Genomic DNA, 26,426 nt, shown 5'->3' with positions numbered 1-26,426 from the left:
AATAAATTCCTAAGCAGGATACCTTCATTGCTAATGAGAAGCAGAACTAAATACAAGTTTTACATATTTAATATACTGACTTACTCAATTTTGCCATAGCAAAGAACTGTATAGGAACTGTATGCCCTAATTCTTAAAAGAACTGTGTTTCCCACTAGAGGTACTCTTAGACATTTCAGAACTAGTTCAATTCCATTTTGTATCACTTGTGGATATGCCCTCAGGACAGCTATGTACAACTCTTAACACCCCTCAACCTCACAAAAAGAGGTAGAAAGTAGGTATGAATTCTGGGGCAGGTCTTGAACTCAGCTTTTTCTTTGCAAAGGATACAATAGTGTGAAGCAAAGGGTTTTTTGACTGTGATGTCCTCTAGCCATCAAATGGTAATCAAATACTTTGATGCGGAGGAAGCAAAAAGATGAATGTATTTTAGTGATCTGTTTAAATCTCCAAAACAGTAAATGCTGAACTCAACTCCTATCAGAAAACTTGTTCTGAAAACAGAAAGAAGCAGCAATGATTTGCCCTGAATTTCTCCAGAGTCTAAATGATAAAAGATACACTGAGTTTTTATCCTCCCACATTGTTTCATTGATCAGACTGGGCTGATACTCTAGAAAGATCAAAAAAGGGCCTTCTGCAGGGGAAAAAAAGGCTCCATTGGAAAGGTTAGAAAAGTCTGCCTTACTACATCTGAAATTGCTTCTTTAATTACCTGGAGTATCCCATCATTGAAATCTCATGTAGAACATTCGGCATTGATCATCTTCTGAAGAAATGCAAGGCAAGAAATCCAGATTTGTTAATGAGATCTGGAAGAAGCTAGGACAGGGATTAAAAAAATTCTAGCGCATCCTATGATAGTGCTGGTGGCAACAAATTGGGTTCATCTGCAAAGGGGACAAAGGGGATGGTGATAAATATCATTTATATTCATTTTCCTTTGCCAAGTAGATTGGACTCACAAGTATAAGATTATTATGAAAGACAGAGGTGATGACATAGATGTCTGCATGGAAGAGGTTGGAATTTTGAATTCTTGGAACCAGGTATCTGTGGAGCAGATATGCTGGTATCCCTTTTTCCCATCCATTCATTTCTCAGATGTTCCCTAAGCTTTTCCTTGATGATAATCTTCTTCAGACATTGGAATGTCTCTGGGAACTGGGAAACAACAGACTATACCTACACTGAACTCTGCTACAAGGTATGTAAGTACACAATTCTGAAAGCCTTCTGTGGGCTGATGGCTTAAATAACTTACTAGCAAATCACACACTAAAAACATCTCTCTGCTTGTGATATAACAGTAGGTCCGTTCTTGCCCATAACTGGAATGCCCAGTTTAGGGCAGAGTTTGAAGCATACCAGCTCAGATATCTTCTTCAGGTTGTGACAAAGGCAACAAAAGAATGCAAATAACTTAATAGAGATTCATTTCTATTCTGTATGAGCAATCTATTTTATGCATGTTTATGTTGTTTCTCCACTAAAGCCCCACTTCATGAACAGGCAGTCATTCTCAAGACAGAAAATGATGCAAGTCTCTTTGCCACCAGAGGTTCAAATCCGTGTTTCATTGTTGTTCTGCAAGACTGATCAACTGTTGGGCACAATATCCCCTAGCACTGCTCTGAAGAACTCTTACATTTAGACATAAAATTTGCAGTTTTAAGATGTTGGATACCGTCCATTTCTTGCTGCTGACCTACGTGGGCTATTTGTGCATTCGGCTGATTTTCGCAGAAAATAAGCTCCCAGTAGAATACGAGATGATATACAAAAATATTTGTCCATCTTCCAATGTAGATGCTTCATAACTCATGAAATAATAAGGGACTTATAATTTGTGTTGCCTCTCCCTTAGGGAATATTAAGACATTAAGGTTTACGAACACTCCTGAGAAGTCATATCAAGACAATACATCTGTACAGAAAATTATCATGCCTACAAACTGAAGGAATACTCTGGTGATTGAACGTTAGACAATGATATGGCAATCAGCAACTGGATAAAACTGTTTTTCAGAATAAATCACTTCTTTGGTACAATTCTTTCATTCCCAGTTTGAGTGCCTTTTAGAAAAACTAATGGGATTGCAGAAATACCATGATCTAAAAACACAGTGAACTGTAGGCTTCTTAGATGAGTCTTCATATGTGACTGTGAGTGAGAAGTAGAGGAAAGATGGATGGAAGAGGGAAAGCAGTGTCTGCAGGTGCTGCAAAAAGATGGACAGAGGAGATGCTGGAGTGGAACCGAGGAGTAGGACAGAAACAAAGCACCAGTACTACACCTGACTTCTTGAGGGTTCCCTGCAATATCACAGACCTTAGCAAGCAGTGAAATCCAGCTGACTCACAGCAATCTAGTGAGTTCACCAGGAGTTATACAAGACTCTTCTGGTTCCAGGACTTTGAACACTGCACGCATGGCTGTAATGAAAGTAGTGCTTCTTATATCATTTAGAGGTCTCCTCACTTAAACGAGGAAGAAATCAGATCAAGTAGGACTGAAAGAAACAGATGAAGGGAAGACCCAGGATGGATGGCTTTATCTTGCTTTGCCAGGGAGATATGATGAAGGGAAGGCAGTGAGGCCTACAACTGCTATTGTAGGAAAGGCTCATATCTTGAATCTCCAACCCTAGGCAAGAAGCAGAGAGCCTGTCCAGAGCAGCAATCCCATTTCCTCATCTACGAGCACAACAATCTGTTTGTACTGGCCTGCACCAGTGCCTGCCAATACCCAGATCTGCTCAGGCTTCTCATTTTCATTGCTCTTTAGGGCAATGTACATTTCAATGAGGCTAATAATTAGACTAATGAAGTTAAATAATTAGTCTAATAAAACTAAACTACTTCTTGGAATAACCCAAAAATTCCCTTGGAAAGCAAAAGGACAAAGCATATTGACTGACATGAGTTAAGGAAAATAATAAATAGAAAATTTGTCCTGCACTCCAAATCTCACATTCTAATACACTATGTGCTATGCAGATGAGTAGGAAAACAAGCACCTTTGTGAAAGAGCTTAAAACAAAGCAAGCCAGCATGGAAAATCTGTGAAGAACACAGCGAAAAGAATTTCAATACCTTTGTTTCTTACTCCTGTGATTCCTCATTACCTTCATTATGGTACCCTTAGTTAATCAATGAATGTCAAGCTCAAGTATAAGTTCTGTGAGTCAGCTTAGCATTAGCATATTCATAGAATTGTTTGATTTGGAAGGGACCCTTAAAGGTCATGTAGTCCAACTCCCCTGCAATGAATAGGGACACCTATAGTTAGATAGGTTGCTCAGAGCCTGCTCCAGTCTGACCTTGGATGTCTCCAAGCACAGGAGATTCACCACCTCTCTGGACAACCAGTTCCAGTGCTTCACTACACTTATTGTAAAATACTTTCTACCTTCTTAAAAACGGGTGTGACATTGCCTTTCTTGCAGTCACTAGGAATTTCTCCTGACCACCATGACTTTTCAAACACCACTGAGAGTGGCCTGGTGACTACGTCAGCCAATTCCCTCAGGACTCAGATGCATCTTATTGGGACCCGTAGACTTAGGGAAGTTCACCTCAGGTGGTCATGAGGCTGATCTTCGCATAAAGCAGGAGGGGCATCACTCCCCCAGGTCTCACCTTTAAACCATCTGCTTGAGGGCTATGTGTAGAGCAGTCACTAGTGAAGAGCGAGACAAAAAAAGCTGTTGAGAACCTTAACATTCTCCTTTCTGTTGTTACTTGCCTGCCTGTACTGTCCACTAAGGGGGTATCTAGGACTTCCTTTTCTGGCTTTCATACCTGTAGAAATCTTTCTTGTTCATTGCACTTCTTGCCAAGTCCAGTTCCAGCTGGGCCTTGGCCTTCCTGATCCCATCCCAGGACAGCCTAGCAGCATCCATATATTTCTCCCAGAGTTCCTGCTCCTGCTTCCACTGACTGTACAATTTCTTCTTGCTCTCCAGTTTTACCAGCAGGTCCCAGTTCAGCCATGCCGGTCTCTTGCCTTCCTTTCCTGACATGTTGACGTGTGCTATATCATTTCAGAATTATCATGTCCTGTTTGGGCCTCTCCTGCTTCTATCACAACAATTACAGAAGAATTCAGATGTAAGCTAAACAGACAAAAGTATAATTATCTTTTTTTGCAGCTCTTATTGGTTTCAGGTGATTCTTTGGGTACTACCAAGTCAAGCTTCTCTTATAAAGAACTGGATTTCACTCCCAAAACAGAACAGTTTCCACAGGGGGAAAAAAAAAAAAAAAGTATTCTGATAAGAAATTACCTAAATCTACCTACTCTTAATAAAGGGAGAAATTCCTCTAGTGAAGGGATAAAATGGCATTCAGATGCATATCTACATTTTATCTGCTCTGATTTGAATAGTTCTGCAAGGAAGGCATATCATCTCACAAAAACCCTAAAAATCCAAGTCTTTTTTTTACCCTTCCTTTTGAAATACACGTCCATGTTCCTTCCTGTTCTTTTGAGTACCTACTGCTAAGTTAAATGCAGGATATAGAGAAAATATGTTGTGCTTATGCCAGAAATGGATGACAAGTTTCAAAAATTCTTTTTAGGAGGAGTTTGGCTTGAGAAAGGAAAAAAAGCAATCAGTGAGATAACTCACTGCCACACACAGAACTAGCTAATGCATGAAGTTAACAGAGGCAAATGGTCAAATCTGTAAAGTAGAATATCAGCTGTTACCAGGGTCTGAATGAGTTCCAAGTTTTACCTCCGTCCAGGTTTGGAAACACCAATTAAAAAAAACCAAACACACAACACATTTAAATTACTGATTACCAGTGCCATCATTGACAGAAGGAAGTAACTGTTAGTTAGATCATGTCCTGATATTTTCATCACCGTACTGTTCTCCTAAGTACGGTAGTTTGTTTACTCTATGCCTCTCACTATGGCTACCACCAAGCATTACTACAAGTCAGGGATCGCACATTTGCTATCAGACCAACTCTTGCTGTTCCAAGAAAACAGCCCCATAATAGAGACTAATGTACTGGAAGGATAAAGACATTTCTATTTTTTATGAATATATTTGTTTTCAGAAAGGAATTTGGTTTGTTATTTGTTCAGACTTAGCAGCAGATCGAAAAAATTAGCTGGAGGATTACTTACTTTCACGTAGATCCAGTGTTCCACTCTTCTAGCAGAAAGGAAAAGGAAAGTACCTTCAGGATCTCAAGGCACAGATCGTGCACTTCTTGTGGTATCAAGTAATTTCTTTTAACATTCTGCTGTGCAATTCAGCAATTCCCAGAACTGCATGTTATAGTTTGCATTCTGAACAAAGCTAAGTACCTTCCCTTCCAGGGTTCTTTTGTCTTCTAAATGAATCCTTGTTGGTTGTATTTCATGTTAGTCTGTTCACACTGCTTCTGTATAAATGAACATATTAATCCTTAATTTTCTAGGGTTTTTGTTCCATTTGCCAAGGAAGCATTTTTCTTCTCTCCAAAGCTGCAGATGCAGATTACCACTGTGCTGGCTTCTTCCTGTCTGGAGCGCTCTGGCAAAAAGAATTAGTTGAGGAAAGTTCACATTCATAAAAATGCGTATTTTCTTTTCACTTCTACCATACGTCACAGCTGTCTCCTTGTGTTCTCATCTGTTTTCTTTCAAACATTACTTTCATGAAATCTAGCACCGCTGCTAGCATCTGAAGAACTGGAAAGCTGACCTTCCAAGACAGGGTGTAGGAATATGGGTGGCGTTTTTAGTCCTTTGAACTGACAATTCCTCCAGATCTCTTTCACCTCTTAGACTGTCTATGAGGAAATGCAAAACCTCAATATAGATTTCCTGAAGTATTCACAATGGTGGAGAAAAAGCTGTCTGGATTCACCTGTCAACAGCTTGGGCAGCTGTGGAACTTGAGGTTCATTTCAAAATACTTGAAGTATTTGAGCAGTAGAGGTAGGTGCAAGAAATGAATTTAAAAATGTTTAAAATCTAGTGTGGAAGCTGACATGGGTAAGATATACTCCAATTTGAAAAGAATCAGGTTTAGGTTGGCAATAGAGAAAGCAGAGAAATAAGTACAAATGTGATACTCTGGTGAGTTCATGTTTAAAAGTGTGGCATGTCAGTGTAGAGAAAGCTGGTCTGTACTATCCAGTTAGAGCTGCTACATTTTTTTTGTCTAGCATGCTCTGCATTGAGGAAAAACTCCATTCACAGAAATAATATATTTTGCTGTGTATTCCTTTGGGAGAAAAGAGAAAAACAAATGAAACATTGATATAGAGATGTCATCCACAGAGATAAAGAAGGCCTAAAATGAAGCAAAGATTTCAAGGAATTGTCCTTTTATATCTTCAGCAACTCAATCTAGAAAACACCAGGGAAGAACATCAAAGTGAACATGAATTAGCATGCAGTTGCCTAAGCTATCTAAGAGATCCTGGAGTAGGAATCTAGAAATTAGAACTTTAAATTCCATTATACCTGCTTTCTTCTTGTCTATTGAAAAGAGTACCAAGAAAATCAGATAGAACAGACTCTTTCTCCCTTTAACTATTTTGGTGCAAAAAGCCCAAAACCAAAAAACAGCACAGTAGGTGAAGGGGCAGATGCACCTACTGCCAGAGAGCTTTTCAAACCAGTTTGATCCTCCAGTCCAGCTACAAGCAGCAGAATCTCTTGATTGAGAACCAGCTCTGTGTTTTGTTTAACAGCGGCTGGCACATTACAGAAACTCTAACTTAGATGTCTCACTACATATGCTAGAAAAAGAGTAACCTAAACTGATTCCTCAGACGTTATCTCAAGTTTGTCTCACATCACTCACAATGAAGCAACTGGTACTAATGTATCATCACCCACACAGGGCACTGCAAATCACCCTTTAAGCAATTATCAACTGGTAGACTCTCTATTAAAACTGTAGCCTGTATTAGTCTAGCATCCTCAAAACAGTAAAGATACATTTTTTGTTAAGAAACAGAAATATCTAAAATGTTATTTGTTATAGGATGTTCCAAAGGCTGTTAATCTCCTGCCTACACCTTAAGAATGAAAAAAAAAAAAAAGAAAAAAAAAGAGAGGGAGAGAGAGAGAAATCTAATTTAAACATGTGCTACTAGGGATAAAAAATTCAGGTTGGTGTTACATTAAATTACTCAGGAGACTGAGGTATCCAGCCACGATCTTCAGAAAAAAAGAAAATTATAGGGTCTATCAATTAGAGAAGCAGTGCTCTGAGCCTATGTGCTGGCATGCTTACAGTTTTTTTAATGTCTGGCAGGATGTTTTACAAACTAAACTCAGCAAGATGACAATTCCACCAGAAGGTGCTTCAGATGGTTTTGCTAATAATTTTGATCAGCTGAAATGGAGAAAAACATCACTTTATTTGGCTTTTCCAGAACCTGTCAAATCTGAGCAGAGCTATTAATTGCCCCCTTCTGCATCACCCACCAGCCTTTCCCACTTTCTTCAAGAAAAGACATGCTTCAATTTATTTTTTTCCTGAAACTATTCTGCATAATCAGCCTTTGTTTCCAAAACGCTGTTTGGTCATTCTTTGTGCACTTCCTTTGCTAGAAGGAAGTACCATTTCTTGAAAATATTCATTGGAGGCTGGTATTGCTACTGCTAGAAACATGTAAGTGCTAACCACCATATATTGGCTTTTGTTTTAATAGCCTTTTAACCAACTTTGTTAATGGACTGAATGCAATTTAGATATGGAACTTGGCTAAAATGTAGCTTCAATTGGCTATTAAAATTTAAGAGCCAACTAAGATAGCTAATTACAAAAAAGCTCCAGTGATAATGCTAAGCAGAATTAGTAATAGCAAATGACAGTCTGTCTAGTCTTATTCCCAAAGGGAAAGAAACTCTTAACTGAGAAGTCAACCAGACAACGTGCAGAAAACCTAATTGCATTACTGGTATTATAGCATCCCAAATCTGTCAGCTCACTGGGACAAAACAGTGAGTAAAGTCTGTCAAACTACTCAGGAAAGCAACTGACCCCCTCCCTTAATGCCAGCTGCAATAGTTTTAAGGAATTATTTGAACTTACTAAGAAATAGTCTTGAAAAAATTATCAAACCAGTACCATCTGAAAAATATACCTATGTCAAATTTGATTCTCTCTCCAGATATTTTACAGAAAAAAAAAATACAATCTGTCTGCTAAATGTTCAAGCACTAAAAAAAGCATTCTCTGCTTCATTATCAATATCCTCATTACACCATCAGTTGAAGTGCCAACTAGTTCTCCTGTGAAGATTTATCATGTATGGTGGCCACTTTGAAACATAGGTAGCAGAGTCTTTAACATTCCTACTCAAGTGTCTCCCTGCTGTGCCTGTAAATGTCAGTCCAGTTTTTTCACGGCTGTGCACACAGATTAGAAACAGCAGGAGAGCTTGGGAGTATGACTACAATACCAGTAAGGACACTTGTCTTCATGGCACTGCTCAAGTGATGCTTGGAATGCAGGACCCTGCTGTTTTCTAATATTTACACACAACTGGAGTCATCAAGAGCAGTAAATGCAGTCTAAAGGCAGCTTGCTTCTTTTGTGTTAGGGGCTTTACTTTCAAATGGGATGTCAACAAAAATCTACTACACGCTTCTCTTATAAAGTGATGCATTTCCCCAGCACTGTTTGGCAAAACAGTGAGAACACATGTACAAACACATATAATATGCAATACATACAGCAATAATGCAGGTTATGATCACAGTCTTCCCCTTGGTCCATCCTTGACCATCCTGAAGCTTAAACATTTTACAGCAAGCCAGAGAAATCCTTGCCTATGAAGACTGTAGTTTTGCAGGGTTTTTTTTGCGTGAAAAGGAGACAAAACCTGCCTAGAACAGAAAGCACTTCTCAGTAAAAACTTTTTTCAAGAAATTTTGGGTGAGAAGGGGTAGAGGCAGTTCATGAAATCTTCTGCTCAAAACATTACTTTCAAAGACACAGAAATTTGTTTATTGCAATTGGTTTTAGTAGCGTCAAAAGAAAACACACTCCTTAAAACTTGAAAGAAAAGAAAGCAATTTTATCAGTAAATAAGTCACTAACAATACTAAAATCCAAAACAACTAAAGTACAAAGAAATTGATGTATGTGAGATAAGAAAGAGAATAAAATATGCTTTCTTGACAATAGTTATCCAGAACAGCTTAATGCTTTTTGAAAAAAAAAATTAAATGAGTTCATTAAAATAATAGCTTGATTTGAGGAGATTCACATGTGGGACTTCAGCAATCTTATTTCTGTTTCTGAAATAGAATGCTACACTTAAGAGACTTCAGCCACACTTTGATAATACCTAGGAAAATGTGCCCATATAGCAGTCTAAATAAAAACGACAAGGCACTAGACCTTTTAAATATGAATTTCCAGTTTTATTTGAAAACAAAAAATCCCCTTGTTTTCAAAACATTACCTCATCGTTCATTCAGCATTTTATGCTAGAGCATTTTTTCAGTGTGCAGCTACTCAAACATTATACTATCAAGCAAGCAGTACACTGGACATCCACACAAAAACACTACCCATCGGCTCAAACGGATTCCTTTTGGTTTATCAAACTTCACAGCACACTCTCTCTAATAAGAAATATGTTCATGCCCTAGTTATATGCACTTCTGTGGTATGTAAACCAAAAGTAGAGGTATTTCACACTGAAGTTAAATACTGGGGTTTTTTGTTTGTTCGTTTTTTTAACCTTAAATCACCAAAGAAAAGAAGTGCTTTTAAGGAGATTTTGGAAGTTTATATGTTTCTTAGCTATTAAAAAAGGAAAACCATTATTTTGTTATGAGAAGTGCACGTGAGTCAAGCTTTCACTGGAATTAGATACCTTAAAAGTTATAATTCACATTTATTAACTTCTCCAGGCTCTTCACTGATATAAAACAAAACCCTGAGAGATGAGTTGACGATTGCTAGTTCTTCCCCTCCTTCCCCCCCCCCCCTTTTTTTTTTAAGCTCTGGGTATTATATCTGAAATTCTGGTTTCTTTATTCCAGAAGAACTCTGAAGAGTGAGAAAATGATACAGAAACAACTACTATTAAAAAAAAAAAAAAAAAAGGAGCTCACACTCAAATTCAGTACCTATCCTAAAAAGAACTGTTTAAACACATCTTATAATAAACTGGAATAGAAAGGTGTATTTTACTATGTTGTTATCTCAATTAAAATACTTGAGAAATATTTAAAACGTCTATTATTTCAGACTCCTGACTTCAATCATCTCAGTGTACATTTAAGTTCTTTCAAATTTATTCAAAATTAAAAGAAATCAAATGCCACACTATTGCTCCTTAAAAAGAACCATAACAAAACTATATTATAAAGCAGAAAAAAAACCCCACTCTTTTAGTTTGCATTTATATACACAAATTCCTCTTAAAAAATAAAAATGCACCCTCATTTCAAAGTTGGCAAAACTTTTCATTGGTACTACAGCAGACATAACTTATGCAAATATTTTACTAAAACATTTATTCTTCAAAAAACAAGTACAAGCAGTAGTCCAAGGTTTTTGTTTTTTGTTTGTTATTTTTTTTTTTTTACAGGAATTATTATGTAAAAAAGGGAATGAAATAAATTCCAGTGCTACAGTAACTGAAAAAAAAAAAAAGAGATGAGCTGAAGAGCAATTTAAGTTGTTGTTGCTGCGTTCATTATTTACTTCTGAACTCTCTTCCTGGTTGCTGCGCTTTTCTTGGTTTTTGGTGATGTCGTTTTTCGTGTTCTGGTAGCTACTGCTTCTGTAATTCGATAAAAAAAAAAAAGAGAAAAGAGAAAAGAGAAGATCATCTGTAAAATAACAGAAATGAATCATAATAAATTATGTTGCTGCATTTTAAGAGGATAGATCAACTCAAATTACTCATTTGGTTTTGATTTATGAGAGGATGGAAAAAGAAAACAGGAATTTACCACAATTTCTGGGAACCAACATTATCCTGAAAACAACATATTGTACACTTCAGTTTTTCAAACCTTTTACATACAGTTTAGCAAATTTAAAAGCCCACCTTCAGCAAAAGATGAAGAATCATTCAAATCCTAAATTCCTCCTTCCTCCCCATATGCTAAGTCACAGTTGCAATCCCTCCCAGTGTTCAGTCATTTTTGGATTTTTGGTGCTCTCTGGATCTTGTGCTAAGCTGATCAAGCTGTGTAACCTGGTAAAGAACTTTTCTGGGGTCTCCGCATTCTGAAAGCTTAATGAGTTGCAGCAGCTTAGATTGTTCTGAACTAAGAGTATACATGAGAATGGCACACAGGTAGAAAAGAGAACACTTGTTTGGCAGTGTTGAGCTGTTGAGTCAGCTCAGCTATCAATGCAACTTAGTCTTTTAAATCTGTCATTGTTTTATGATTTTTGTTATTGGTATTCCACATCATAACATCATGTGGAGCACTGAGAGTTAGAGTTAACAGATTGTCGATAGTTCTGGGTACCTGGCTCTCAGAAGAGAACTACATCTCCCAGAAGTCTCTTGCTGTTTATTTCCATTTTCCTTTTTGAGAGAAAGATAAAACTGCTTGCAAGTCATGAAAAGCCCCCTTCTTTTATTGCTCCTCTCTGAGCGTATGCTCCCTTGCTGTCTCACCTTCAGCATTAGAGTAAGGCCTTCAGCTTTGGACGCGCTCTCTCATTTTATTTATTAGCCCCAATTCCAATTATATATTGTATTACATTGTGTTATTCTGCATTCCAATATCATATTTACTAAATTTACTTTCTTCCTCAGATCACTGCTGCTGTTTGGTTTTCAGACTCATCTCCCTACTCTTTCACCTTTTTTCCCCACTTCCCCCCCTTTCCCAGGGCACAGATCTGCGGGTCCCCCCAGCTCCATTAGTCATGGAACCAGGCTGCACCGGACCATAAACTGTAGACAAATTTATTATTTGACAACATTAAAAAAAACCAAACAATCAAGACTGCAATCTAAAAAAGATTCTTAGTAAACCTGAAAGGCAGGTTGTTCAAGGAGACCACACATAAGAGCAGCAAGAAAACCAGATCATTTCCATGAACCACATTCATCTTGTCACTTTTGAGAAAATAATATTATAATAAAACTTGCTACCATCTTCAGTAACACAGTCAAATGCTTTTCACCATCTATTCATGGTATTTTTCAGATAATTTTTTTGATCTTGATTTGGTAGATTCACAGAATTGCTTGGTTTGGATGGGACCTTAAAGTTATCATCTAGTTCCAACTCCCTGCTGTGGGCAGGTTTACCAATGAGACTGACTTCCTCCTTAAAGACAAGCCTAGTTATTTAAGTTCTTCCCTGTTGATCTACATATAACCCTAAAGTTCCTGTCAACTTTCTAATCTGTTTCTGACAAATAACGTAAGACTGAGTTTCACAGAAGTCCTTTACAAAGAAGTTTTTTACATAAGACAACAGCCTTTAAGCACTATGAATCACTGTTGAAGCTCAATGAGTAAATTTGGAGAAAAACAAGGCAAAGAACAATGCACAACAAACCAAAATAGCCTCGTGCCCACTAAAATCCAAAATTACACCAAGAAAAGCAAAGAGTTATTGTTTATTGTGTAATTTAATTTGCTCTTAAAATGTTGTTTTGAAATGAAAAAATACCAATATCAACTTTGAAGAATGTCTCCATTCTTCAAACGAAGAAAAAAAATTATTTTTGGTCCAAAAACATTTACTGCCATTCAGCACAAAACTACAAATAGATTTTGTTAGACAGTGCATCTTTGATTAATAAATCACTGCAGAAAAAACTGGCAGTTCTGATGATGGTTTCTTGTTATTGAACAGAACAGCTTTATCAGTGAAAGACCTACTCTGGCAAAACAACACACACCCTCCAATCACAAGTGCTATTTAAAAACCAAACCTATTTTGGTAAAATACTTACAAATACTGGAGTACCGGTAACTGAGAGCTACCTAAACATGTATCAAATCAAAACAGCAACTCAACTACGTAAAACATTCATTTTCCCAGATATATTACATCATATTCTCAAATATTAGTCCATATTTTTCCAAGTCACACAATATTTCAGCAACTACAAGTGTAAATTCTAGCAAGCAACAGAAATAACAGTTTTTAAACTGAGTAGCTTCAATGGCATGTAGGCTAAATTATTGGAACAGGCTGCCCGGTGATGTGGTGAAATGTCCCATCCCTGGACACTTTCAAGGCCATACCGGATCAGGACCTGGGCAACCTGATCCAGCTGTGGATGTCCTTGATCACTGCAGGAGAATTGGACTAGATGACCTTTAAAGGTCCCTTCCAACTCTAAGGATTCTATGATTCTAATTCAATAAGAGCTTACCCATTTCTAATTGCCCATGCAACACCAAAAAGGAGAAGATAACAGCCACCCTGCCTCTGATTTTTCCATTATTTTTATTTCATTAATGCATTAATTTCAAAGCTCTTCTAAATAAACATGCTCATGGAGAATCTCCAAGAGGTTCATAACAAAAAAAAAACAACAATCCTTGTCATGGTCCTTTTATTCAGAATTTCAAGTTTAATTAACAGCAATATTGGCTTAAACTATCTGATTAACTTACGTTAAATATAAAACATCTTTAGCTTCAAAGTTTGCAGCTATTTCAGAATATCTGAAGATGTGTACCAAGAAGCCCACCTGCATTTTCAAAATTAGTTAGCCCAGTAACACATATTGCTCCCTCCCCACAAATTTTCCAGTATGAATGTCAATTGTTTCCAAATATAGAAACAGTCCTGTGTGGGCAGCACCAAATGAGGATGCAAACAAAACTATTACAACTGAAAGAGAGGGCTCTTATAAAGTAGATTAAACTGAATTAGGTTCAAACAGCAATTTAAATGAGGAAGAATTATATAGGCAAAAAATAAACCAGATGGTGTCACTGCACAGCTTGTTTTGAGACTGCAACAAAGTTCAGTAGTGGCATAAAGAGTCCCACAGGCTCTAGAGGAATTATTAGACATGTTTACTATGGTATCTGATCCTCTCCGTGTAAACAGTATTATACAAAAGAAATCCAGCAGCACTGAATAAAGTTTTCTTCAAGAAAGCAGAAAAATGAGAAAAATGGGGAGAAAAAAAGTGTGGTAATCACGGACTCAGCAAAAAATAAAATGAACTGAACAGAGGGAAATAAAAGGAGATGTGAAAGTGCAGCCTTCAGTATTTATCAATTGCACAAAGCAATGCTGCAAAAAAAAAAAAAAAAAAAAAGAGCCATTTTCATGTCCACGGTGAATATGATTACTTATAAGCTTAGAATGTCAAGAAGGAAAATTCATATTAACTACTGAAATTATCAAAAGAAAATACTGCTTCTCATAAGGCCATTTGCAGTAGTAAGGACTGTTAAGTGTCAGACGAGGCACTGACCAGGACTGTTTCAGAATGTTCTGTTTTAAAAGAAACTTAAGGTATGCATCATTATTAACATAGTTGTAGGCAGATAACCTGTTTTTAGACTGGTGTACGGAACAGATCGTCTTTTGATGATGTTTTCCAGTTCTACATGAAGTATGAGAAATAAAATAACACTTGAGTCTAAAAATGACATTTCTGTGAACTGCAGTGAGAGATTCTGATCGTGAAATCACAGCTGCTAAGCAGAAATCTGTTACAATGTAGGTATCGAAAGTAACTGAGGATTACATCATAGGTAGAATATTTTAGAACACAACTACATACAAATTTTAGACTCCAAGAAAATACCTGGTAAGTGAAAAACACATAGAAGCATGCATGCTGCCGGTTAGCAGCTGCATCACTTGCATATGCTGAATTTACACTGAAACAAGACTGAGTCCATGCAGGTTTCTGTATAACAGTGCCAGAAATTAAAGTCTATACAACTCTTGTAGTAATCCTCATTAAACAATATTGCTATCACCTTCTGCCCTCAAAAGAAGCACAAGCAATTGAAGACATTGATCAGACATAAGGTTTCCTTTCTTCCCTCCCCCCCCCCCACCTTTTCCTTTGAAAAGGAGAAATAAGGAAGCATGTAGTCCTCTGACATGCCTTTTCCCAACTCCTTCACAGAACTCTGCATAGCTAAGAAAGACCTGTAGAGTAATGCTTCTGAAACAAGAATTTTTTGGTACTTGGAAGACTACTGAAGTGATTGCAAGAGGAACTAGAAGTTTTACTTAGTTGGCTTGTTCCCTCTTCTCAGCATTTTTTTTTTGTCTAACAACAACAAAGAAATCAAAACACACTTCAGCAAAAGAAAGAGACCAGAAGAACTGAAATACGCGCTTGAATTCCTATAAAAACACTAGAGGAGAAAAGAGAGGAAAGAAGGGTGGCAGAGCTGTAGGATGGGGTTTGAATTTCAGTACCCTGTTGAGTCCTGTTGCTCAGTGATGTTTGCAATAATAAATGAAATCAATTCATTTTCATAGGAAAATACTGAAACACATAAAGACACAAGAACATATCATTTCACTACTTTTCTGCCTGCTTATTTCCTAAAGATATCATTGACTCTGAGCATTCTGAAAAAAAAAGTAATATAAAATTGCTCCAGATAAAACTGAAAGACTTATTTACTCCTATTTGCTGAAGAGGCTCCAAAACACAACTATACAAACTTACATAAAACAGTAGTCACATGTAGCACGTGTTAAAAACAGCCTTCCTCTTCACTGCACAGCAGTGTGCAGGAAGAATAAAATTTAGGTTAAACATGTACCATCAACTTTGAAAAGGGGACTGTTTCCTGTATGATTCTGGGTCACTAAATGTTTTTTTTTTTTCTTCTGTCTTTTCTAGAGAAAAAAATTTACTTCCAGGACTTGTATCTGAGTTTAAATTGCAACATGTGTTCAAAACACTGCGCAGTATCTTCAGGTCACAGAACAAGAAAAAAGCAAACATCTCTTTTACTCTTACATGAGATAGCTATACACATTTTCCTCAGATTTCTTTCAACGCTTTTAAAATACTTTACATTTAATGCTTTTCATTAGCAGCAAATGAAAGAAAGTTCCATGAGACACAATAGGGGACATTAATATATTTTATATTATAAAGGTGTTTATAGTCTTAGGAGTCTGGAGAGACTGCGCAGCAATGAGCTTAAGATAAGAAACTGTTCCAAGCAGACAGGAATATACAGGAGTATTCCTGTATTTTACATATAGGAAACTGAAAATAGGCACTTATTATCATCATCATGAGCGTGAATACAAGTGAAAGAAGAGAACAACAGATAATTAGAACTACTGTAAAGAACAGGTTTTTGTTAAAAAGGTTTATACTAAGGAGTAAGATTAAGGGGTAGAAATCTATCAGTAATGTGTGCTTAGGTGTGGAGTACAAAGATAAGTAACAAGTAGTGCCATGGACAAGCTCAAAAAAATCCTATTATTTGCTTACTCCTAAAACTCAATGACAAGACCAACAATCCCCTAAATATAAAATGGAATCCAAGTATGGATTTAATCTAACATTAAGTAATCAATCTTGCTTGAATAAAGAAGACTTCTAAGACAAAAACTCAGATTCTGATTTATGCAAAGCTATGAAACATGAGAAGTAAATAAACACAAAGCTAAGTATCAATTAAGAAATGCTACTAAACCTCACGTGGTTTTTTTGTTGTTTTATTTTTTGTTTTTTTAATACACTGCAAGAGTAGCTGAAGACCCCAGCTAAGGCCTTATAATGTTAGATGTTGTATAGCAATATAGCCATGCACAATTCCTACCTTTGGCAGTGCTACTTATTAAAAAATGCCATTTAAAAAGTACTTTCCATTTCAGGCCTACTTTAGAATTTCCCTCTACTCCAATTAATAAAATCCAAGATTATTTTGAACATAATAAAAAAAGGAAATGAAAGGGATTGTATTAAAAAAAAAAACAAAACTATTCGATACAATCCAATCTATCAAACCCAAGATTAAAGAAAAATTAAAGAAAACTCCCACAGATAGTAGCTTTGAACTCCACAGGTTGCTTTGAACCTAGGACTGTTTACAAATTCTGATAAAACTCTTATTTATGCTACTTTCACAGAAGTTCTCTATAGTAGCTGCCTAATCCACACACCCTGACTTTAAAAAAAACACACTAGAACTAGTAATATTATGCAATACACTCCTGCAGAAGTGTTAGTGGATACATACAGTGCAGGGCAAAATTTGCTGTTTTGTTCTAACAGTATCATCACTTATAAGTTTGCATATTTTATATCATACATGAAGGTAGCTAATACAAAAAAGAACTATAACAGAATGTAAAAAAAAGCTTTTCTTTTAAATTGAAGTCATGTCTTTTAGTAGTACTTTTACTGGTGAAAAGAGGTCAACTAATAGGTTAATTTGTTATTATCCACAGTATCTTGAAATTCTGGCCTTCAGGTAGGGATATGGCAGGATATGAGTTCTCGTTACAGAAAAGAAAGAATAAACTGATTGTAATATGCCATTTTTAACCTTTTTAAAAAGCAGTTTTCATTATTCGTTTAAGTACAACACAGTTTGTTTCTTGAGACCTTTCTGAAATTCACTTGCTGAAGAGTCTAACACTCCTGCTTGACAGTTTCAGAAAGACTGTAAGCAGACATTTAAGCAAGATGGCGCTTACTTACACGGAAGTGACCATACTGAGAACAGATGAAAAAAAAAAGAATTTCAACGTGCCTAATCTTTCTTCTGCTCTTTCCTATTCCTCCATCAAGTTTGAGGCTCCCTGATCACAGCACTAGGAGATTTCTTTACTGGCAGAATCCTTACAGACCTCTGAGCACGATGGTAAACCCAAACTGCAGCACAGCTGGATTGGGATCTTTTGGGACTGGATTAGACAACTCGGGTTTTCTAAGTAGCTGGATGCAGATAGCATTGATTAGCTAAACAGAAAGAAGCTGTGTGACTCTTTTTGCTACTCTTAAGTCCAAATACTCAGGAAACCTTTTTTGAACACCTTAGGAGTAACCCGTTACGAGTAATGCCACACATACCTACCACATGTTAGAAACCAGTCAAATAGCATTAAAAAAAATTTTTGAATGTTCTTGCATGACTAAACTTTAATTTCTAAGGATGCATCAAGAACTTACCCATGTTAACGGATAGTAAACCTTAACATATCTTTTAGTCACAAAACTAAACACATAGGAGAAACAAGTCCACGTTAATGTAAAATTAGTCAGATTAGGAAATACAGTTCTAAATATTTCTGTAATCAGCTATTTTCAATCTGACAAAAGCATCAGAATTCTAAGATTATGAAACAGTTGCCTTTTCTTTCAATACAGATTTATGAATCACGTTTAAAGTGAGTTTTTAATGCCAAATTTGAAGAGAACAAAATGAGTAAGTGCATGCGCATCTTTTTAATGAGAAATCACCCCACCCCCGCTTAGTATTCACTAAATTGAGTAGCACAAAAAGGTGAAACTAGAACCATTTCACCTATAAAACTACCAAAAGAAGGTATAAAGGTAAATTTACGTCCATCACTTGTTTTAACTATTGGATGCTAAAAATACCCATTCCCTCCCAAAAACTTCAATTAGTCTGAAAAATCTTAGCACTTACATAGTTCACGAGATTTGGATTGCAATTTCTAAAGCCTTTTTTCATTTCAATCTATGAAAATCTCAACCCACAATCACAGGGGAGTTTAAAGATAACCGTAACACATAATACCACACTTCAAAAGTGTATGTTCTGCTCACATGCACCAAATGCACCAAGTAGCAAGTAGTCAACAGTATTTAAACTAAAAAATTATTTCAAGGCCTTCGATAAAATGTTAAAACAAACAATAAAAGTCAGCATCATGTCAAATAACTATTTCCTTCAAAGAAAGTATAATCTAGCTAATTAATATTATTTCAGCTGCTGACAGACTAGAAAGTTCTTAATAAATTGAGATCAGCAATTCAAAAGGCATTCAAGTAAGAGAAATAATCACAGATTTTAATGATTGGTATTCTATAATGTGAACAGCTGAAAATGAACAGAGCAGTGTCACCTTCTGGAACAACACTAGCTTAATTACTTGTACTTTGTACCACACTGAGTAAATACACTGGAGTAATTCCATAACTTAACGATATCACTGCTTCTGAAATGTTTTATTTTTCCATTCTGCCATGCACCTTCATCAATTATTTTTTTAAATAAGGAGATTTGTTTTGAGGTAGAGTCTATTACAATCTATTACAAACTTTATTATTTTTAGAGTACTAAAAGAATGATGATTTTTTGACTTACTGGAAGAAGCAGGCTTCTTTTTTTCTGGACTTCCTGCATCTTCCATTTCTGCTTCACTGCTCTCATTGGCTGCAGCTGCTGCCTTTCTCTTTTTCTGTAAATGAAATGGCAATTGAACTCAAAAAGTACAAGATATATTATCCTCACAAGATATTCTACAATTTTAACCATCATTTCCTCGTATAGTCCAAGCTATCAGTTGTAGAGGACACCTATTCATTTATCAATGTAAGAATACCAGTACTAGGCAACAGACAGTTTAAAAGTTCAGTTCCCCTATTGACAAATCACATCAGTTGGAATTTTAATGTACGAAAACATAATTTTTTGTGATCAAAATCTGTTTTATTTACATTGGCTAAATGGTTATAAAATAGATTCATCTGAAAAAGAATCTCAAAGAACATAGAAAAACATTTTACCCCAAGTTTATGTTAATAGCTTTTTCTTAAGCAATGATACATCACTAAATTCTATTTTATCTGGATTCTGGCTTCTGAAGGCTTGCCTTGCACAGCTTAAAAGTTGATTACATCTGTTAACAGTATGTTATTATTTTTACCTAATAGCAATGATGGGTTCTATTCCAAAGAGAAGTACAACTCTACCCTACATATCTTAATATCCCTAAATTGATAGTAACCTTATTATCTGTGTAGTACAATTAATCTTACCTTTGCAGACTATTCTTAAAGGTAGTTATGAAAATATTTTATTCAAAAACCTATATGATTCCTGCAAAGGATTAGCTGACCTATATTTATAGCAGAGATTTCACAACAATTGAGGAACAGTAGAAGAGTTGACATTTTTTCCCCCAAAACTGTGTAAGACTATAGCTTTACTAATACAGCTTCTTAAGTGGTTACAACTTCACATGGCTCCTGAGAGAAGGGGAGAGTGCATTACATCTTTCCTTTCCAAAGTGTTGCTTCATGATTACCATCTAAACCCTGCTGGGCTGAACAGATTGGTTCGATAATTACATACAATAACTGCAGTGGGCAGGTAACCCTCAGCTGGCACAGGGCAGCTCCCCTGTGAGAACTTCCATATGCAAACTGCACTGATGGAGTGCATTAGGTACATCTTTCCTGCCGGTGCACAGGCCTGATTACCGCCAGCCAAGACTCCAAGGTTAGCATGTCAGCAGATTTGTGATGCATTAGGCAGGAATAAACACAGACACTTTTGTTCATTCTGACCAAAATTAAGGAAGACTATTTCAGTGCTGTACTGCTTTTATATGAGACATAATACATTCCTTGCAATTGTACTAGGAAACATTTTAAATGCTCATCAGAAAAACGGATATCCAATATATGCCACACAAAAGCAAAATACATTTATCTTGTTTCCAAGCTTATTTAATAAAAATGGTTTCTTAATCTTGATGCAGGTGAATTACATAGTAATAGAAATCAGGCTGCATTCATCTAACAATAGCTACACCTGTGTATCTGAGGCTCATCATTAAATTAAATACCACATTTTCCAGTTGGTTCCCAGTATTTCCCAGCAACTCTTCAGTACTAAACAAAAGTAGCATGCGGTCCTTGCCCTGAATAATTTAGTATAGAGTTCCAGATATTTTCTTCAAAACACAGGATTGCAAGTTTTCTGTTCAGCTAGAACTATTACAAAATACCACACACACAAACCAACATGCATGTATTTTAAAGAAATGGGAAAAAAAAAAATCTTCCAGCAGAACTGTGGACTGTGTTTCATTTACTTAAACATCTGGGAAAACTTGAGTCATTGGTGTCATGATATTGAAAACAAAATGTTAACCTTTAACATAGCAGGCATCTGTGCATTTTAGCCAGATACCAGTGCTGGAGAATGAGATTCCATGCTTATATGCAACGAACAATGCACATCATGGCTCAATTACTTACATAAGCTGAATACACAAGAGAATCCTACATCTTAACAATTAGATGGAAGCCAGACATTCTCTTTTGGTTAGAAACACCAAAGTTTCAGAACACCAAATGACACTTTCAAGACAGCATTACAGTAGATTGCCCTAAAGGAATTGAAGAGTAGGTGTTTTAAGACCTAGCAAAACTGAATGATCGGTACAGCCAAAACGCCACAAACACTCTACACTACAGGTCAACATCTTCTCAAGGGTGGAAGTCAGACTCCATTTTTCTTTTCCAAATTAAGACTTCAATCATGCCAAAAGAAATTCAGAATGTGGTGAAAGATACTGGCTTTCTGAGGCAAGATGTTATTGATCATTGGTAAATTATCTTTACAGAAAGCAGCTTCTAACAGTTTGGATCACAGAGAGTGCTCATCTTTCAAAAAGATAAGCTTCTTGTCACTACCAAAAAAACAAATATTTTTAATTAGTATATTACGTTCTTCCTTTTTTCCTCTGTCTACCTAATCATTCAGCAATTCTGTAGTTCAGCTCTCTCTCAACTAGCACAGATTTTTTTGTGAGGGAAAGCTGGAGGGGGAAGTACAAAAGGAGGTCCAAGTGTAAAAACACTAACCAATGCTAGCACAAAAGAACCCATGGAAAACTATTACTATACACTTTGGTCTTAACTGATATTGGTTACAGAAATAAGACTTGGGTAGTTTTATTCCAACGGAAACGTTCACCAGCCATCTCTGCTTGACAAGGACATTAAAGGTCACAGATGTTGTCTCTGCAGCAAGCCAACTTATTCAGCAAATAACCCAGTCAACCATTAAACAGATTTGGGTTTTTTTGTTTGTTTGCTTTTCCAAAACACTCAAGTCATGTTGATCCACAAACAAAAAAGAATTTATGCTAATAAATTCTTCTTTTGGACAAGTCTTTACACTTAATTCCACAGAAAATGAGACCAAAGCCGCAGAATTTCAGCCAGAGGAAACTGAGCAGTTCACTGGGCAAAAATGAAGAAAGAAAATCTGGAGATCCATCTTTAGAAAACCAAGAACCAACAAAATTTTCTTCCCCAATTGCAACAGTAAACGGGCAGAAATTTTGTATTTAGGTTGCTCCAAAAGTAATGCCTCCTATTTATTTTCATGGAAACTACAGATGCACAAAGCACAATAACACTACTTGATAGAGCAAATTCTTGGCTACAAAGCACTATTTTTCAACATAGTCACCAACATTAGCTGATTCGTGTAGATGAGCTGATTGAGATGCTCTTCACTTCATGGTGTAAAAGCTGCATGGCCATCCAGAACGCGGCTTGGCTTCCATGTCACTGCCACCACTGTTGAAACGCACCAGCCACTGCCTCACTGCACTCACAGCTGCTGTTTGGTCTCCAGAAATGTTCAGTAAGTATCAGTGAATGTCAATGGATGCCATTTTTTCTGTATGAAGGAATTCAATTCCACACCTTTGCTTCATACTTCTATGTCAGACTCCATTTTGTCAGACTGCCACTCTGCTGCTATCTGTCACATGGCAACAAAACGTAATGGAATACTGGTGGGAAGGTTCAGCCTGTACTACCATACCACCACCATCTGCCTCTGGCGTCATGGGCCAATATAATAAAATAGAAGGCATTACTTTCACAGCAGCTCTCTTAATATTATCCTGTATTATAATTCTCAACTCCCTGGTTCATGCTAGAGAAACCAATGAACTGTCCACTTTTTAAGATATGCAGTTAGACAGGTAATAAGTACAGTTTGAAGTAGAGGGTATTTATTATTCAACTGCTTGCCCTTTTTTTGTCCTTATTAAAAATCATTTTATAACTTATGGAAGTCATATTCTAAAAAGCTCTTACATTGCATTCAAATATAAGTCCAAATCTGGAGTTTAAAGGCTTCTTTAATGCAAGAAACAAAGTATTCCCAAGCTACCATTTAATTTGGGTTCATAAATAACATTACATCACCGTGACTTCAATAGATAAGCATCAGTATTAAGGGGCATGAGAAACTGTATTTAAACAAACTTTGAACTAGTCTTGGAAAGGAAGCTACTATCATGATGTTCAACAAGGCAAAGTGCACACGGTGCTGCACCCTGGTCAGTAATCCTAGCCATGAGTACAGACTGAGGGAAGAATAAGCTGAGAGCAACCTTGAGGAAAAAGATTTGGGGGTTCTGGTGGATTAAAAACTGACTAACAGCACACATCTGCAGGCTGGAAAGCCAAGTGTATCCTGGGCTGCAGCCAAAAAAAAAAAGTCTGGCAGGTCAAGGGAAGTGATTCTCACCCTCTGCCATTTTTAGACCCTACTTGGAACAATACATTCAGCTCTTGGGCCTCTAGCTCAAAAAGGATGCAGAGCTGTTGGAGCAGCCCCAGAGGAGGGCTAGGATGATGATTAGAAGTCTGGAGCACATCTCCTATGAATAGATGCTGAAAGAGCTTTGATTTTCTTTTTTTTAGCCTGAAGAAGGCAGCAGAGAGACCCTAATGCAGCCTTTAAACAGCTTGTTCTGAAAGTAATGCCTCCTATTTTTTTCCACTGAAACTACAACAAATATAGAGAGCACAATTAACCACTATTTGATAGAGCAAATTCTCAGCTACATACCATTGTTTCCAATGCATTGAAGCCAATATTCAGCTCCGTACAGAGTTCTCTGGTTGTAATCCCCAGATTTGAGTGGATGAGCTGATTGAGACGCTCCTCATTTCTTGGAGTGACAGCTGTGCATGGCCGTCCAGAACGTGGCTTGTCTTTCAGGTCATTGTCACCACTGCTGAAACGCACCACCCACCGCCTCACTGTACTCACATCCACTGTTTGGTCTCCATAAACGTTCAGCAAGCGTCGACGAATGTCAATAGGTGCAATTTTTTCCGCATGGAGGAATTCAATTATGCACCGTTGCTTCATACGTGCTTTCATGTCAGATGCCATTATGTCAGACTGCCCCTCTGCTGCCATCTGTCACACGGCAACAAAATGTAACGGAATACTGGTGGGAAGGTTCAACCTCTACTGTCAAACCACCAACATCCGCCTCTAATGTCATGGGCCAACACAATAACATAGGAGGCATTACTTTCAGAGCAGCCTTAATACTTAAAAGGGCTTATAAAAATAATGGAGAAACTTTTTAGAATGGCATGCAGTGATAATAGTAATGGGTTTAAACTCAAAGAGAGTAGATTTACTATGAGGCACTGGAATAGATTCATCAGAGAAGAGATGTTCAAGATCAGGGCAACATGGTTTAGTGTAAATTATCCTTGTCCATTATCTAATATGAAAATACACCTACAAACATCATTCTGGATTAATTTTTCACAACAATTAGCGTAGTTAAGTCAGAGAAATGAATATAACTGAAATAAACATTTCACTGCTCACTACTTCCTACTTGATACAGTAATGACACCTACTTCCAGTATGACTAGTTTTTCCATTTAGCTCATAAGATGCATTAAAAGCTGTCAAATTCTTAAGAAAACAAAAACCTTTTGTACAGGGTTCGTTTGTACGTCTCCGTTTTCTGACAAGCCAAAGTCAAGTACTCCATCATCTTTTTGTCCAATGGACTTGAGTCCTTGCAGAAGTATTTCTCGGAAATGTGGATACACAGGTTTCTCTTCATAGCTCAGTTGCTTCACCTTTTCCATATATTTCCTTATTTCATCTAAAGAAATAGTACCTCTGGTTAATTTCTGTATGTTTCTGTGTATTTCTACCATGAAGTATGAGGAATTACATATGCATTAGTTACACTGCTTACTTGAAGTTTTTATTTATAAACTCATTATGACTTTATTACAACATATTTTAGAAAAAAATTAAGCGCTGTAATTTAAAATCGCTCCTCTTACCTGGTTTATTCTTCCCAGGAAAGCATTTGTCCATCAACTCTGAAACATTCTCTCTACATCTGAAAAAAGGAATTATTCAGAAGTATTATTTCTTTCAAGTTTCAAAACTTACAGCGTACTGACACTTCATAATTATGTTGTTTGGTCCACTGTCAGAGACACCACTAGATAAATCTTTGGTCTGACTTAGTATAGCCATTCTCAAGAGTGCAGGTTTGAGAACTTAATGAGTGCCATAAAGGCTATCAGAAATATGGCAAGTTTTTGTACATCAGTTTCAATTCTTATAAAAATCAGCAAGTAGAAGACTACAAGAAAAGCACTGTTGCACTTCAAAATCTCACATACCAGTGCCCTTATCTCCTCTTGCTGGAGGACTTTTTCTCTAGCTGTACTATTCAGAGCAGAGTCGGGGCCAAAGCAATAATGAAAAGGGTTGGGCAGAACTACGGAGGAAGACAAAAATAAACATTGCTAACACTGATGGAAGAAAAAGTGTGAAAACTGGGCAAAAAAGCCAAGTAACAAATACTTCTTTACAGGACAGAAACTGCTGTGCTGGGTCAACCTTCTTTATATGAGAGGTTTGAGTGGAAGATTAGTGGGGGAAGGGAAAAACTAATGAAAAGAGTGAGGGAGAAAGGCAAAAAAAAAAAAAAAAAAACAACCCAAGATTTAGAAGTCCTGTAGCTGGAGTGATGCTCAAAGATGTCAAAGATCCATTTTTAGGTCTCATTTCTGCCACTGACTTCGACGTATGATGCCATTAAGGCTACTCATACCTCATGCTTCAGTTCTCTTTTTCTAAAGCATAATTACTGGTCACCTGCATACTGATAAGAGTGCTTTATGCTATTACCATGGTTGTATTCTAAAGCAGCAGTACTGCAGGATAAGTAAGCATCTTGTTTGCAAAAGACAACAGCATAACAGTACAAATAAAGTTTTACTATAAATCAAGGATACATTGTATGCAACAAAGAGAAGTTGAGGCATATACAAGACAGCATACTGACCAAAAGGGAATATTCCAAAAGCACAAAGCATTTCTACGCTAAAACATTTTGATTTCTACTTCTGATTTCAAAAGAGAGGAAAAAAAACCAGCAGTTTCTCACCTGATCTTTGAGTCTCTGACAAAATTTGGATCTTTCAAATTATCCTCCCATGGTAAATGGCCGCTAAGCCAATGAAGCATACAGTAACCTAAGATCTCCAGATCCCCACGTCTCGATGGTGCTAAATAGATACACATAGATTAAAAATGATCTGTAAAGGTAGCTAAAAGAAAATTATTTAGAGTTGAAAGAGTTAAAATTTGTTTATGCATTAAGACAATAGAAAGCCACTGCTAACAGTGTAATGCTACTGTATCTGTTGTTTATTTTAAGTGCAAAA

At 36.7% G+C, this 26,426-nt stretch overlaps 1 protein-coding gene across 9 annotated transcripts in view; it reads right to left on the bottom strand.

The window, feature by feature from the left end:
• Positions 1 to 9,102: 9,102 nt before the first annotated feature.
• Positions 9,103 to 26,426, bottom strand: part of VRK1 (VRK serine/threonine kinase 1) — a 34,171-nt gene continuing 16,847 nt past the window's right edge. For 3 of the 9 annotated variants that reach the window (XM_090141586.1, XM_090141587.1, XM_090141583.1), the window contains exons 9-14: positions 26,147 to 26,267; positions 25,029 to 25,087; positions 24,663 to 24,841; positions 23,773 to 24,129; positions 19,252 to 19,345; positions 9,103 to 10,767 (exon numbers count right to left, since the gene is read on the bottom strand). In XM_090141586.1, the coding sequence (XP_089997712.1) occupies positions 10,685 to 10,767; positions 19,252 to 19,345; positions 23,773 to 24,129; positions 24,663 to 24,841; positions 25,029 to 25,087; positions 26,147 to 26,267 (893 nt within the window). In that variant the 3' untranslated portion in view covers positions 9,103 to 10,684. Of the gene's footprint in view, positions 10,768 to 19,251; positions 19,346 to 22,378; positions 22,672 to 23,772; positions 24,130 to 24,662; positions 24,842 to 25,028; positions 25,088 to 26,146; positions 26,268 to 26,426 lie in introns of those variants that run through there. The other 6 variants (XM_090141584.1, XM_090141585.1, XM_090141590.1 and 3 more) reach the window with 6 other exon arrangements.

This window comes from Phasianus colchicus, chromosome 5, assembly GCF_987193195.1.
Source record: "Phasianus colchicus chromosome 5, bPhaCol1.hap1.1, whole genome shotgun sequence".
In the NCBI taxonomy this organism is placed as follows: Eukaryota; Metazoa; Chordata; class Aves; order Galliformes; family Phasianidae; genus Phasianus; species Phasianus colchicus.
Note: the sequence above shows the minus strand (reverse complement) of the source record. Positions and strands in the feature narration are given on the sequence as shown.